The sequence below is a fragment of the Podarcis pityusensis genome (genome assembly GCF_964106645.2).
Source record: "Podarcis pityusensis genome assembly, chromosome: 5".
NCBI classification, from domain to species: Eukaryota; Metazoa; Chordata; class Lepidosauria; order Squamata; family Lacertidae; genus Podarcis; species Podarcis pityusensis.
In genome coordinates, this window is record NC_138032.1 from 30,393,041 (window position 1) to 30,407,836 (window position 14,796).

The following is a 14,796-nucleotide window of genomic DNA, read 5'->3' on the forward strand; positions in this document are numbered from 1 at the left end:
CAGCATCAAACAACTTCAAATGTCTGTATCTGTTTTTTCCAGGTGACCATACAAAAATAAGTCTTAACACCAGAAATGTGTTCATTGAATGTACAGCCACAGATCTTACCAAGGTAAATAAGCTTGATAAAGCAGCAAGATGCTGAACAGTATAATTCTGCTGAAAGTATAATTCTGATTTGCAAAGTAAATTGGAAATGGTTCATCTTTGAAGCTGACCTAAGCTGCTAGCATACATTAATCTCTAGAAATATATATTCGGCAAAGTCCATATGAGAGTTTAGGATGGTGTTTTACAGAGTCACCAGATCCTACAATCTCATAGTTGTTGGGCCGATTGTTCCTCTGGACATTTAATTTTAGAGCGATAATCCACTTGATGCTCTCGTCTGCCAGCCACAGGCATCTACTCACTTCATCTTCAGGAAAATCTGTTGACTTCAACCAATGGGATTGGGTTGGGTAACTCTTTATTGCCTCACTTTTTGGGGTTGAGGGGAGCAGTTAGTTTTAAAAGGCGATACACTGCTTTAGTATCTTATTGTGAGCTAACATTGTAGTCTTGTATTTTAAATATGTACATGAAACTAAACAGTATATATATAAAATATTTCTTAAAGGCGAAGATCGTCCTTGACATCCTTGTCACAATGTTCAGTGAATACTGTCAGAAGCCATTCACGTGAGTTAACCTTTTTTAAAATATATACATATATGTATATATATATATATATAGTATTAAGTTTCTTTTCTCATAACAAATAACCAATAACATTATTAAACAAACATTTTCCAATTTTCTCCCTCCCTGTTGACTTCCCTCAACTACCATTTCTGGTTTGTTACATCAAGTGATACATTCTGCTGTTTATATACTATAATATGTTTATTTAAATCCAGCCAACGAGACCATTTCTTCTTGTTTTTGCAAATATATTGTAAAAGGTTCCCATTCTTTTTCAAAGTCACTATTGTCCTTTTCATGCAATTTGTCTGTTAACTTGGCTAGTTCTGCATAGTTCATCAACTTTTCTTGCCATTGTGCTTTTGATGGTACTTCTCCAGTCTTCCAGTTTTGAGGTATTAAGATTCTTGCCGCTGTTGTCACGTACATAAATAGATTCCATTTTTCTTTCAGCAATTTTTGTCCTAAAATACCTGTGATGGGACGATGAGCTGCTTGTGTGTAAAATCCTAGTCCCTCAGAGTTTGGTCAAGTTTGCAAACCTCTGTCTGTAACGGAGCCCCTTAAACATGGCTCCGTCAGTCGCTGGCAGATTCCGACAGTGGTTGCTTTCGGAATCGCTTCCAACATAAAAGCTCCTTAACGGAAACACGTCTTCTGGACTCTCTGCGTGACAGTTTCCGGCGAGGAGTGGGTGTCCCTACAGGAGGTCCTGAAACCTCCCCACTGTTTTCGCTGGAAGTGTCTCTGAGCCATCCCTCCAGCTCCCTTTCCCTCAGCTCAGCTCCTCTCCCCCTACTGGTTCCCTCTTCAGCTGCTGAGTCTCTCCCAACCTGTGTGAGCCCTTTCACTTCCCTTCCTTCCGATGGCAGTTCCCTGACATCCACCTCCCCTCCAGGGCCCCCTTCATCCCCTCTCGCCCCCTCCTCTACGGGCGGTGAGGAGGCAAAACCCCGGAATGAACTTCCTTCATCTTCCGATGTCCCGAACACTTCTCTCCACCTGTTGCGGTTCCTGGTCTCGAAGTACTCCTCCTCCTCAGAGTCCATCTCCCCTTCCCCTTCCGATTCCGAGAATCCTTCCAACTCCTCCTCCTCATCGGTGGTCCCAAAGTATTCCCTCCGGAACCTCTCCACAGGCTGAGGTTTCCTTGGGAACCTTTGATGGAACGTTTCTATCAATACCTCGTCATTGATATCTTCTGCCATTACCCAAGTGTTTTCTGACTCCGGTTCTCCTTCCCACGCTACCAAATACTCCACCTGATCCCCCTTCCATCTGGCGTCGAGGATTTCTGCCACATGGCTGCTGCATTCCCTTTCTTCTGTGACCGGTCCCCGAGTGGCCATCCCTTCTCGTCCCCCCTCATACGGTGACAGTAACGACCTGTGAAATACTGGGTGCAGTTTCATGTGGTTGGGTAACCGGAGCCTGAAAGCCACTGGGTTGACCTGTTGAATGACCTCAAAGGGACCCAATCTCCTGGGTCTTAATTTCTTACAACCTCCTTTGAACGGCAACCCTTGGGTTGACAGCCACACCCTATCTCCCACCCTTATGGTTTCACCTTCCCTTCGGTTCTTGTCTGCCTGCCTCTTGTATTCTTCCTTCGCCCTTTCTAAGTTGAGTTGGAGCTGACGATGGATTGCTTCCATTTCTTCTACAAAATGCTCGGCTGCCGGGACACCCCATCTCTCCCCTTCTCCCCCTGGGAAAGCCCTGGGATGACACCCATAATTAGCCAAGAAGGGGCTCATCCCTGTGGACACATTCTCGGCATTGTTGTAGGCAAATTCCGCCAGCGCCAACTTTTCTACCCAGTCATTCTCTCTGTCATTGACATAACACCTCAGGTATTGCTGGAGGACCCCGTTTGCTCTTTCCGCCTGCCCGTTGGTTTCAGGGTGCCGGGCAGTCGAAAAGTTGACCTCCACCTGCAGTAAGCTCATGAGCTTCCTCCAGAACCTGGAAGTAAATTGTTTTCCTCGGTCTGAGACCACCCTCAATGGCACCCCGTGCAACCTAAAAATGTGTTCTACAAATAACTTCGCTGTCTCTTCCGCCGTGACTGCATGCGAGCAGGCTACAAAGTGGCACATCTTTGTTAGTAGGTCTACCACCACCATGATGGCTGTTTTCCCCTTGGACTTCGGCAGATCAGTCATAAAATCTATCGACACTGCCTCCCAAGGTCGTTCTGGGGTTGGTAAGGGTTCTAATAGCCCCGCCGGTGCCCGCCTCTCCCCTTTGGCTCGCTGGCATTGCTCACACCCTCTTACATACTCCCGTACATCTTCCCTCACCTTAGGCCACCAAAATTCCCTGGTGACCAACCACATGGTTTTGTGTTGTCCAAAATGCCCCGCCGTGGGGCTGTCGTGCAACTGCTTGAGTACCCTCCCCCTTAAGTCTCCTTCAGGGATATACAGTGCCCCTTTGTAATACAAAGCTCCATTTCTTTCCTCGAAACCCCCTGGTTCCTCTCCCTCACCCCTAAGACCTCTGAGCTTATTCTGGGCGTATTCATCATTCTCTGTTTCCTCTACCAGTTCTCTTTGTCCCACCAATGCCCCCCCCCACACCCAGCGGTCCTCTGGAATGACATGTCTCTCTTCGGGTGCTCCCTCCCCCTCCAAATATTCAGGTTTGCGTGAGAGAGCGTCCGCCCTAATGTTCTCTGGGCCTGGCACGTAACAAATCTCAAAGTTAAATTTGGAGAACTCCTGGGCCCATCTCACTTGCCGTTGGTTGAGCACTCGTGCCGTCCTCCAATACTCTAGGTTCTTGTGGTCAGTGCACACTTGCACCTTATGTTGTGCGCCAATTAGCAGGTGCCTCCATCTCCGGAACGCCTCATGAATGGCTAGTAGTTCTCGGTCATACACCGTGTAGTTCCTCTCGGATTTGTTCAGCTTTCGCGAAAAAAAGGCACACGGTCTCCACTCTGACTCCTCCTTCCCTGGCTGCAGAAGCACCGCCCCAATAGCTCTGTCTGATGCGTCAGTTTCCACTCTCATCGGTTTTTGTAAATCCACATGCAGGAGTTGTTGTTCCGAGGCGAAGGCCCTTTTTAGTTCCTCAAATGCTCGCTCCGCCTCCTCAGTCCAAACGAACTTCTTCTTACTGCTGAGACAGTCCGTAATGGGCGCCGTCAGGTGGGCAAAGTTTCGGATGAACTTACGATAGAAGTTCCCAAATCCTAGGAACCTCTGCACATCCTTCCTTGTTTTGGGTGTTTTCCATTCCAGCACCGCCTGGACCTTGCCGGGATCCATGGCCAATCCCTTGTCTGACAGGCGATACCCCAGGAATTCCACCTCCTTGGTATGAAACTGACACTTCTCCAGTTTCACCCACAGCTGGTTGGCTTGCAGCCTGCTCAACACTTCTCTGACATCTCTCACATGCTGCTCCTCATTCTCAGAATACACCAACACGTCGTCTAAGAAGGCCACACAATTCTTGTAAAGCAAAGGCCCCAGGACATGGTTCATAAACGATTGAAAGCACGCGGAGCCTCCTTGTAGGCCGAAGGGCATAACTAAATATTCAAATGCCCCCAAAGGGGTGAACATGGTGGTTTTCCATTCATCCCCCTTCCTTATTCGTATCAGGTTGTACGCCCCCCTTAGGTCCAGTTTAGTAAAAATCTTTCCCTTCCTGACCCTTGTCAAAATGTCGTCAATCCTGGGCATAGGGAAAGCCACTGGTTCTGACACTGCATTTAAGGCCCTGAAGTCACACACAAGCCTCGGCTTGTTCGTGTTTTTTTTATCCACAAAAAACACTGGGCTGCCCCCCACCGCCCTGGACTCTCTGATGAACCCTCTCTTCAGGTTCTTGTCAATGAACTCTCTTAGCTCCTGCATCTCTCTGTCTGACATGGCGTACAGCTTGCCTACAGGGAGCTGTGCCCCAGGGAGTAAATTGATTTGACAGTCAAAGGGTCTATGCGGGGGTAGTTGGTCAGCTTCCCTTTCGCTGAAGACGTCGCGGAGATCTGCGTATTGTCGTGGTACCTTCACGTTCTCCGTTACTTCAGTCCCTGCTAGGGTGGCTTGGGCCCCTGCCAAACCCTTTCCCTCTTTGCAGTGTTCTAAGCAATGTGCTGAACCAAAAGAAACCACTCTCTGATGCCAGCCCACCAGCGGATCATGTAACGCTAGCCAGCTCATCCCCAATATAATGGGAGCTCCTCCCAAGGTGGCCACATTAAACGCTATCAGTTCGGTGTGCCTTGCCACCTTCATTATCATTGGGACGGTCTGCAAGCTGACTTCTCCTCCCAACAGCTCCCTGCCATCGATCGTGGTCACCTGCAGGGGGTTGCTTAAAGGGATCGTCTGTATCTGGTGTTCAGCTGCAAACTCTTTGCTCATGAAATTGCAGGAGCTGCCTGAGTCCAACAGCGCCTTTATCTTTAGAGGGTGTCCGTTTGGCAGCTCTAGCGCCACTTCTATCACTAGGGCGGGTTTAGGAGGTTCTGGCGTGGGCACTTTCACTGCTCTTTGGCCTGGCTGCTGTGCCCCGACGGTGGCAGCCAGGCGTTGGCTTTTACTTGCTTCGGTATTTCTTCCTCTCTTCCCTCCACAGCTCCTACCATCCCTTGCCATTCCTTCCTCTGGGGGCAGACTCTGGCAAAGTGACCTGGCTGTTGGCAGAGATAGCATTTCCGGGCGCCTTTTCCCTCCTTCTTTCCCCCCTCACTGGGCTTTGAAACTGCGCGCGCGCGCGCTGTTCCGATTTCCATCGGCTCTGCCGGCGGGAAAGTTGGCTCTGGAATGTCTGGAATGCGGAACTCCTTCCAACGTTCCCCCTTCCCTTCCCGCCTCTCCAATGCTCTCGCCTCCTGGCGCGCTCCTATGGTCAGCGCTGATTTGGTCAGCTGGTCCATAGACTCCGCCCTGGGCGCCCGGGAAAGTTCGTCTTTCACAGCCGAAGAAAGCCCTTCTTCAAAGAGCATTTGAATGGGTTCCGCCGATAGATCCCACCCCAATTTATGGATCAACATGGTGAACTCAGTCCAGTACTCACGGACAGATCGGCTCCCCTGTTTGCAAGCCATTAACTGTCTGCGGACCACTCCCTGTTCAATATCGCTGGAAAACATCAGATCCATGGCGCGAAAGAACTTCATCGTGTCCTTTAGGACGTCACTATTCGCTGCCATCAGGGGTCTAACCCAGTCTCTCGCCCCCTTTTCAAGATGCCCAATCACGAAAGCCACTCGTGATTCCTCGTCAGGGAATTCATCAAACTGCAGATTGAGGGCATATTGCATCTCTGTCCGAAAGCCATGATAGTCTTTGGGCTCCCCCCCAAACTTCTGCACCAATCCTGGTACCTTTCTGACGAGCTGGGTGTCTTTCCCCTTTTTGTCTGCATCCTGAGCCCTCCTCTCCTCAAGCCTCGCCGTCTGCAGCGCTAGCTGGACCTCCAACACCCGGTACCTTTCTTCCAGGCTTGGACCCGCTCCAGCTCCTGCTTCTCCGGTTCCGGCTGGGTTGCTCATGATGCCTTCTCCTGCACAAGCTGCTCACGAAGACTGTCGGAATGCTGTGATGGGACGATGAGCTGCTTGTGTGTAAAATCCTAGTCCCTCAGAGTTTGGTCAAGTTTGCAAACCTCTGTCTGTAACGGAGCCCCTTAAACATGGCTCCGTCAGTCGCTGGCAGATTCCGACAGTGGTTGCTTTCGGAATCGCTTCCAACATAAAAGCTCCTTAACGGAAACACGTCTTCTGGACTCTCTGCGTGACAGTTTCCGGCGAGGAGTGGGTGTCCCTACAGGAGGTCCTGAAACCTCCCCACTGTTTTCGCTGGAAGTGTCTCTGAGCCATCCCTCCAGCTCCCTTTCCCTCAGCTCAGCTCCTCTCCCCCTACTGGTTCCCTCTTCAGCTGCTGAGTCTCTCCCAACCTGTGTGAGCCCTTTCACTTCCCTTCCTTCCGATGGCAGTTCCCTGACAATACCTAAGAGAAAAGCTTCTTGTTTTTTAACAAATGTAATCTTAAACATTTTTTAAATTCATTATATATCATTTCCCAAAAGTTTTTAATGATTCTGCAATCCCACCACATACGATAAAATGTACCTTCCCCTTCCTTACATCTCTGACAGTTTTTTTGTTCTGTTCTATACATTTTTGCCAGTTTTACTGGTGTAATGTACCATCTATACATCAGTTTCATGTAATTCTCTTTCAACAATATACAATTCGTAAATTTCAAATTCACTTTCCAATGTCTTATCCAGTCTTCAGATTGTATATCATGACCTAAATCCTGTGCCCATTTAATCATTACTGATTTGACTTCACATGAGTTAACCTTAGCACTAAAAACCAAAACCAAAAATGTTCGTGTCTTCTGTATCCCGCATGTTGAACATTGTTTGCTTTTCCCTCCTCCAGTGTTGAAGCAGCAGAAGTAACTTACCCTAATGGAAAAAGCTACAATTTTCCAGTGAGTATTGCAGAAGTGCTGTAACCGGAGCTTTGTTTTCATAAATGCAAACTAATAAATACACATTGATGGACCCACTTTTTGAAAGGAGTCATAAGACAGGGTGTATTTTCTCTTTCTCGGCTTGCATGTCTGCTTCAGAGCACTTTGGGTATCAACCCTTGCTTGTTCCCTTGCACTTCATAGAGTTCTTTTACTGGGTAATGTTCCAGCTATTTCCCCAAAACTGTCCCACTTACCATCTTCAAGTGCAGTGCCAGCCCAAGACGCTTTGCTACCTGCAGTGGAGCCTAAATAGTTCCCCACAAGGGCCAGTACTTTAAAATGACCTGTTGCACCAGCCTGTGTATTTTGCCACTCCCACCCCTACCTTCATCCTGCCACCACAAGCAGCTTGCTTCACTCTGTCCAGGTAGGCTTTCTGGTCTTCCGCCAACATGCTCTGGATTTTTCTTCTGGGTGCTGAGTGGCACATAAATCCCCTGTAGGTTTTTAATTATGTATGTAGGAGAGTGATACACTTAGAGAGAAAATCGATTTCTATACTTAAAACTCCCTCCCTTCTTTGCAGGAGCTGGCTTATCGTCGGGAAAAGATAAAGCCTGAAATACTGAATAAGAAAATTGGAATTAGGTATGCTAAATCTCTTAGCTGTCTTTGAAGGGTGCACATAGTTCCATTGACAGCATTTGTGTCACATTTTTAACGCTTGTTAGGTTTATACATTTTTAGGATCTGGTAAGAATACAGAGAGGTGCTTAAACCCTAGAGATCCATATTTTATTATGATATATAACCCACTTTTTGGATATACAGTTAAATATCAAAATACAACAAAAAAATCCAACTAAAATAAAATAGTAGCAGAATGAAAATTTGTTTGGTAGAGCCACAAATGCCGTAGATACCATTTTATTTAAACTTCAAGTCTGTTGTACATATTAATGAACTCAGTGCGTGATGCTACAGGCTAGAGAACTATCATGATGATGTTACAAAATACCACAGTGCCAACTAGTGCTCTGAATAAATGTTGCACCCACCATTCAGTAATCGTTCTCCTTGGATAGTTCTGAATGGATGTGTACTGTTGCTCCAAAGCTGTACCTTTTTATTTGTTGTTGTTGCTGCTTTATTTACATATCACCCTTTGTTAAAACAAAGGAGTGGTTGAACAACATGCATAACCTTAAAATGAGAAACACAGTCTTGATGCATCACTGAAACACAACCATACCAAACCTATATGTTGTTGTTGTTTAGTCGTTTAGTCGTGTCTGACTTTTCGTGACCCCATGGACCAGAGCACGCCAAGCACTCCTGTCTTCCACTGCCTCCCACAGTTTGGTCAGACTCATGTTTGTAGCTTCGAGAACACTGTCCAACCATCTCGTCCTCTGTCGTCCCCTTCTCCTTGTGCCCTCCATCTTTCCCAACATCAGGGTCTTTTCCAGGGAGTCTTCTCTTCTCATGAGGTGGCCAAAGTATTGGAGCCTCAGCTTCACGATCTGTCCTTCCAGTGAACACTCAGGGCTAATTTCCTTAAGAATGGATGCGTTTGATCTTCTTGCAGTCCATGGGACTCTCAAGAGTCTCCTCCAGCACCATAATTCAAAAGCATCAATTCTTTGGTGATCAGCCTTCTTTATGGTCCAGCTCTCACTTCCATACATCACTACTGGGAAAATCATGGCTTTAACTATACGGACTTTTGTTGGCAAGGTGATGTCTCTGCTTTTTAAGATGCTGTCTAAGTTTGCCATCACCTTTCTCCCAAGGAGCAGGCCCAAACCTATATAGCATCCCGTAAAAACATTCTAAGGTGCCATGTACCATATCATGATATTCCAAAGCACTTGCCATGTGTCATGTTAGTGGAACTCATTTGGGGACAGAAATGCAAGGTATAGTTTTCCTCATCGGGAGGAGCAAAGACAAACACTTGACAATGAAGTCAAGTATGGACCCATCCTGTCGGAATCAGGGGGTCAAAAGGCCAGCTGGCTCGGCCCCAGCTGGAGCATCTCCCCTCAGCCTTGCCGATGCGGAGATTCATTGACCTCTGCTCCGATGTACATCAGTGACTCAAGCTTGCAGACTTGAGCACACTTTACTCAGTGTGAACTGTGCAACAGAAGAGGCTTGAGGCTGTAGGCACATACTAAACTACGCATTTATTATACATAAATCAGGACAAAGAAAACATGGTATCTCTCCTTGCTGTCTTCTCGGAGAGAGACTAAAAACAAAAGCAATACAGAGCGGAAGTTCCGCTCACACAGGCAATCTGTGCTGGAATGTAAACAGACATGTGACAGGTAAAAAACCCATGTCTGCAGCAATGGGTGGAATGGAATCCCAACACATCCAACATTCTCTACTTGTATTACTGTTCCACTGATATACTTCTTTAGCTATAGCATTGCTACCAGGAATTCTGTCAATCAGTAGTGGCTCTATTTGTGGAAGGCTTTCCCCACCCTGGCACCTTCATTATACACCTTCAGGTGCCAGGCAAAAACGTTTCTCTTCAACCAGGCCTTTGGCTGATTAACATCCTATACCCTTTTAAATGTGTTTGTGGAAGGAGGTGGGGGAGCAGGGGTATTTGTTTGTGGTGGGGGGGTTGTTCTTGTTTCTATTATGTATTCTGTGTTTTTATATTGTATTTTTATGTTGTGAACTACCCTGAGATCTATGGATGAAGGGCAATATACAAATTAAATAAATTAAAGGCCAATCATCTCCCATATGTCAGTGCTCGGATTCAGGGGCACATGATCTCATCCAGCCATGCCGCATCTGAAATCTTAATCTGTACAACCGGAGCTGGGAATTGGATCTGGCTTTTGGGCCAGGTCCTTCCTTCCCATTTCATTTGCAGGTCAAATTAGTCAACCACCTGGTGTCACAAGGAGTCCGGCACGGCGCTTTGAAGTCCTGCTGATCAGCTGGTTGATAGTACTGAGCAGGGCTCTTGGCAGATCCCTTTAAAGACTGTCTATGGAGCTCCCCATGGGATTCCAGGGAGCTTGAAGTTGCCACCAGGATCTGCTTTCTTCTGGGATCAGCTGCACCGCTGTGTTCCCCTGACTGACAGTGAGAGCAAACCTCTCTTGTTAATGCACAATCGGGAAAACACTTTAAGGCTCGTGGTTTGGATTGGCAGCTGGCATCAGATGTGGGTTTGGTTTGGGGGAAATGGCCTTATGGGCAAAATTGGGACCCATGTTAAGGTGTATGTTCTACTGAACTTCTAAAACCTTTTTGCTCCTGCGATGGCTCTCTTCCATTTTGATGACAGTGCCACGAAATTTTGAGCTGTTGGAAATACTTAGGTGTCCAGTTCTAAGGTACTTGGGAGATTGGAGATGTTACGTTGTTTTGTATCACAACATTGGTTTAGATATGGAGGGGACAACCCTGTTGCCATTTGAGCCTTTAGTCATCAGATGCCGTGCGCCTTTATTGCCCTTTATTCCTGGGGCTGATGGGAGCTGTTGTCCAAAATCAGTGAGAAGACACCAGGATAGGGAACGCTCATTAATTGTATCCAAATATGTGCTGTCTGTCGCAAAGCAGCCTATTCCTATTTTAGGCTGGTTGACCATCTGTCAGGGACATTGAAGTTGCATAGTACCTTTCAACACTGAAAGTACCGTACAACACCATAATTATACACTGCTGCACTGCACCATACAACCCCTGATCTCTTGCCCTCAAGAAGTAAAAAGAAAATATATACCAGATAATATAATTCTAGCAGGAGCTTCAGTCAGGAACAGGCACTAGTCATCTTTTACTTAGGCTTCACTTTATTGGATGAAACCAGTCTGTTTGAGATCTGGGACATTTTAATTACTCCACACTTTCTCTTGTATGCAACTTTTCAAACTCCTATTTGTGTACTTCCTCTTATAAGTGTGAGAAGATAAATGTTGGTGCAGGTTGAGGGGGTAACGATATTTACTTGAAATGCCAATTATAAGCCAGTTTTTTGTTTTGTTTTTTAAAGAAAATTAAAAGGTCTTAAGGACTTGTTCAACACCAAGTATCATAAGGTTTGCTATTGTGCAGCAAAATACTACTATTTTATCTCCTGGATTGATTTGTGAGTTTTGGCATTTTTTTAGCTTGATCACTGTGAAAATGAAAGGCAGTGGCTTCAGAATGAAACCATGTGATATTTTCCTTTAAAAATTACTCTTGCTTATGTTTTAGTGAGACTCCATCAAACCTTGCAAAGCTGCTCACCAGGATGTGTTTGAAGTCACACGTCATAGCGAATGGGAACAATATAGAGGTTGAAATCCCTCCTACCAGAGCTGACATTATCCATGCATGTGATATCATAGAAGACGCAGCAATAGCGTATGGCTATAATAACATTCAGATGACTATTCCGAAAACATACACCATAGCTAATCAAGTAAGATTGCACCCTTAAGTAAACAGTCTGTATTGTCAGTTTAAAGGCTAGAAGTATGCCAGAAGGGTTCTTAGAAGAAAACTGCGCCTAAGAATTAAAACAATATTCTGTCATGTCTTCTAGCAATGGGAGTTTACTGTAGCAGGGATACAAAACAGATGCCCAACTGATCTGAGAAACTCCAAAGACCTGCAGTGGATGGGCTTGGGGAGGGGGAGGGCAACGTTTAAACCTGGAGGCCATATTAAATCTCTAACTGGGAACTGCATTTCCTCAGTCAAGGCCAGATGTAGCTGTTTGGGATCACCTTTTTTGAAAAGCCGTTCTCGCAGTCATCTCCATGATTTTATGATATTTGTTGAGCTGAAAGATGAAAAAATTATTTTCTGTTCCCTCTAGCTTCCTCTCAATAAGCTCACAGAACTTCTGAGACAAGATTTGGCAGCGGCAGGCTTTACCGAAGTGCTCACTTTTTCTCTGGTGCGTGTTAAAGAACTATTTAAGACTGCTATAATCTCATTGAGGATTCAGGCAGCAGCAGTGGTATATGATCATTTTGTCAGGCTCCGATTTGCTAATGTTTCAGTGTAAACAAATTTCACAGCAGTGAAAAAGGAATAGTTGCTCTGGTTTTTTGAGTTCTAAGACCCTGCCTGACTTGCCTTAGCCTTCTTAGCCTGCCTCTCTTTCATATCTGCCTGAGCTTATCAGCAGAATGAAGAGAGAAAATGAAGAATAAAGAGCCTTCCTTTTTGGAAGGTTGTGGCCAGGAAGAGAGCAAGCTGGCTATGGCACAAGGATGTTACGAGTGGTTCTGCAGAACTGAGGCCCTGTTGGAAACATCTTTTCTGGAGGGGCAGTAAGTTATGCTGGTCCTGTCCTTCTACATCAAAGAGAGTGAAGCTTGACTGATAGATCTGCTAATACCTGCTCCTCAGGCCCAGTCCAATAACGTCTGGAGGGCCATGCGTTCCACACCCCGGTCTTACAGAGAACATCTCACCAGCTCTTAAAACAGCTGCAATGTCCATTTTTAGGCACAGTTCACTGTTAAATATGTTAACTATTGAAACTGTAAGCAACTTGAGACCTGGCTTTCTGAAGGATCAGCCTTTGTCCTAAAAATCTGTCCAAAGCTATATATTCTTCATCAGAGGTTCTCCTTTGAGTTCTGCCACTATTTGAGGGGAGGTAGTTGGTGACCCAAGGGAGGACTTGGTGTGCTGCATTTGGCATGCTTTGTCAGTGAAGCTCCCTGCACAAGATGTTTGATGAATTTCTGGTTCCAGGCAAATGCTGCTTCTATTTTTCCAGTATCTTGAATAACTAGTTTCCATTGTTGTTTTATGGTTTGTCTGGATTATATTCAGATTACTTGTATTTTTAAGGTTGCACCGTCTCAGGAGCTTATGCCGAAAAATGGCTAACAAATGTATTAAATTAATAGATAACATAACTAGTGTTTAAATTCAACACTACATGTTCAAATTTAAAAAGTTAAACACAGACCTGCTCAGTTAGATTTAGTGTTGCCAGCCTTCATATCCTGACCATTCCTAGATATTTATTTTTTGCTATTAGTATTTTTTGAAATTGAGTTATATTTAACTTGGTTGGGTTTAAATTAATTTGTTTCTTTTCATATCAGTGTTCCCAAGAAGACATTGCTAATAAACTGGGAGTTGACATCTCTACAACGAAAGCTGTGCATATAGCAAATCCCAAAACAGCAGAATTTCAGGTGAGGATTATAAAGTGAGTTTTAGGCTAGAATACAAAACTGCTTGTTGCCTGTAACTCTAAATGAGTTATGGCCAATGAAAAACTTTGATTTACTGTGGCATATAAGTATGAAATATGTCAATCAGAAGCTGTTCAGAGGCCATGTTTTATAGCTTGCATTGTTTATGGTCAGTCCTGAGTATCTTTTGCAATATTTAATTTCAGTCTTGTATTCTCCAGTTTAATAGTATTGCTTTTTTTCACAGACACTTTGTTTTAGATAATTACTACATAGACAGTCCTGCAAATGTTGGTCTGTGTTGGCAGATTGTAAGCGGCTGGGAATTGCTGAAGTGTAGGGGAGAAATAAGAGAGAAATAAATATATTTCCTATTAATGCTGATACTTGACTCTTGTGTATGTTGCCACGTCTTGCTCTCAGTTGGAGATGTTCTTACCCATGGGTAGGCAAACTAAGGCGCGGGGGCCAGATCCGGCCCAGTCGCCTTCTCAATCCGGCCCTCAGACTGTCCAGGAATCAGCGAGTTTTTACATGAGTAGAATGTGTCCTTTTATTTAAAATGCATCTCTGGGTTACTTGTGGGGCCTGCCTGGTGTTTTTAACATGAGTAGAATGTGTGCTTTTATTTAAAATGCATCTCTGGGTTATTTGTGGGGCATAGGAATTCGTTCACCCCCCCCCCAAATATAGTCCGGCCCCCCACAAGGTCTGAGGGACAGTGGACCGGTCCTCTGCTGCTGAAAAAGTTTGCTGACCCCTGTTCTTACCTATAGAGACATGTTTAATATATAAAGTTCCCTATGTGCCCTACAGGTGGCGCGCACTACTCTCTTGCCTGGTCTTCTGAAAACTATTGCCGCTAACAGGAAAATGCCTTTACCTCTGAAACTCTTTGAAATCTCTGACATTGTAGTGAAAGATTCCACCATAGGTAAGCTAATCTCAGTAAATGCTAATGTCTTCAGAAATCAAGGGCATGATTGAGTCCTATCCTGAGCGTACTGCCCACATGTGATAGATCTCCTGTTTTCCCTCTGCCATGGGTTCATACATGGGTGTGCTCAGCCAGTGCATCAGGGGAAAGAGATGTACCATATCCCTGTTCAGCCTTTCCCCTCCGCTTGCTACAGCATAGAGGTATGCATTGGAAGGCATGAATAGACTTGCCATGGCCTGTGGCACTAGCCGAGTGCTCTCATGCATCCACATAGGTGCAGAAGGAGAAGCAGGGCTCTGTTGAATGTCAGGGAATCCCCTTGCAGGTGGCCACTGTGCTTTTGTGCTAGACTGATCATACCTCAGTTTTGAAATGCTTTTAGCATATACTTATTCAGTGGGTAAAGTTGATGATTATACAATAGCTCTCTGTTTTAATTGAAATGTCTCTCTTCTAAATTGATATTTTAAATCACGCGTCCTTTTACCTATTCTATCCGCCATGTTTCAGGAGCCCTATGTAGAGCTTTCCAATTAGATC

At 45.3% G+C, this 14,796-nt stretch overlaps 1 protein-coding gene across 1 annotated transcript in view; it reads left to right on the forward strand.

The window, feature by feature from the left end:
* FARSB (phenylalanyl-tRNA synthetase subunit beta) overlaps positions 1-14,796 on the forward strand; it is a 41,088-nt gene that overhangs the window by 13,752 nt on the left and 12,540 nt on the right. Inside the window, exons 8-15 of the mRNA XM_081006927.1 lie at positions 43-113; positions 621-682; positions 7,095-7,146; positions 7,718-7,779; positions 11,368-11,575; positions 11,975-12,055; positions 13,224-13,316; positions 14,133-14,250. Of these exons, the coding sequence (XP_080863053.1) occupies positions 43-113; positions 621-682; positions 7,095-7,146; positions 7,718-7,779; positions 11,368-11,575; positions 11,975-12,055; positions 13,224-13,316; positions 14,133-14,250 (747 nt within the window). The remainder of the gene's footprint in view (positions 1-42; positions 114-620; positions 683-7,094; positions 7,147-7,717; positions 7,780-11,367; positions 11,576-11,974; positions 12,056-13,223; positions 13,317-14,132; positions 14,251-14,796) is intronic.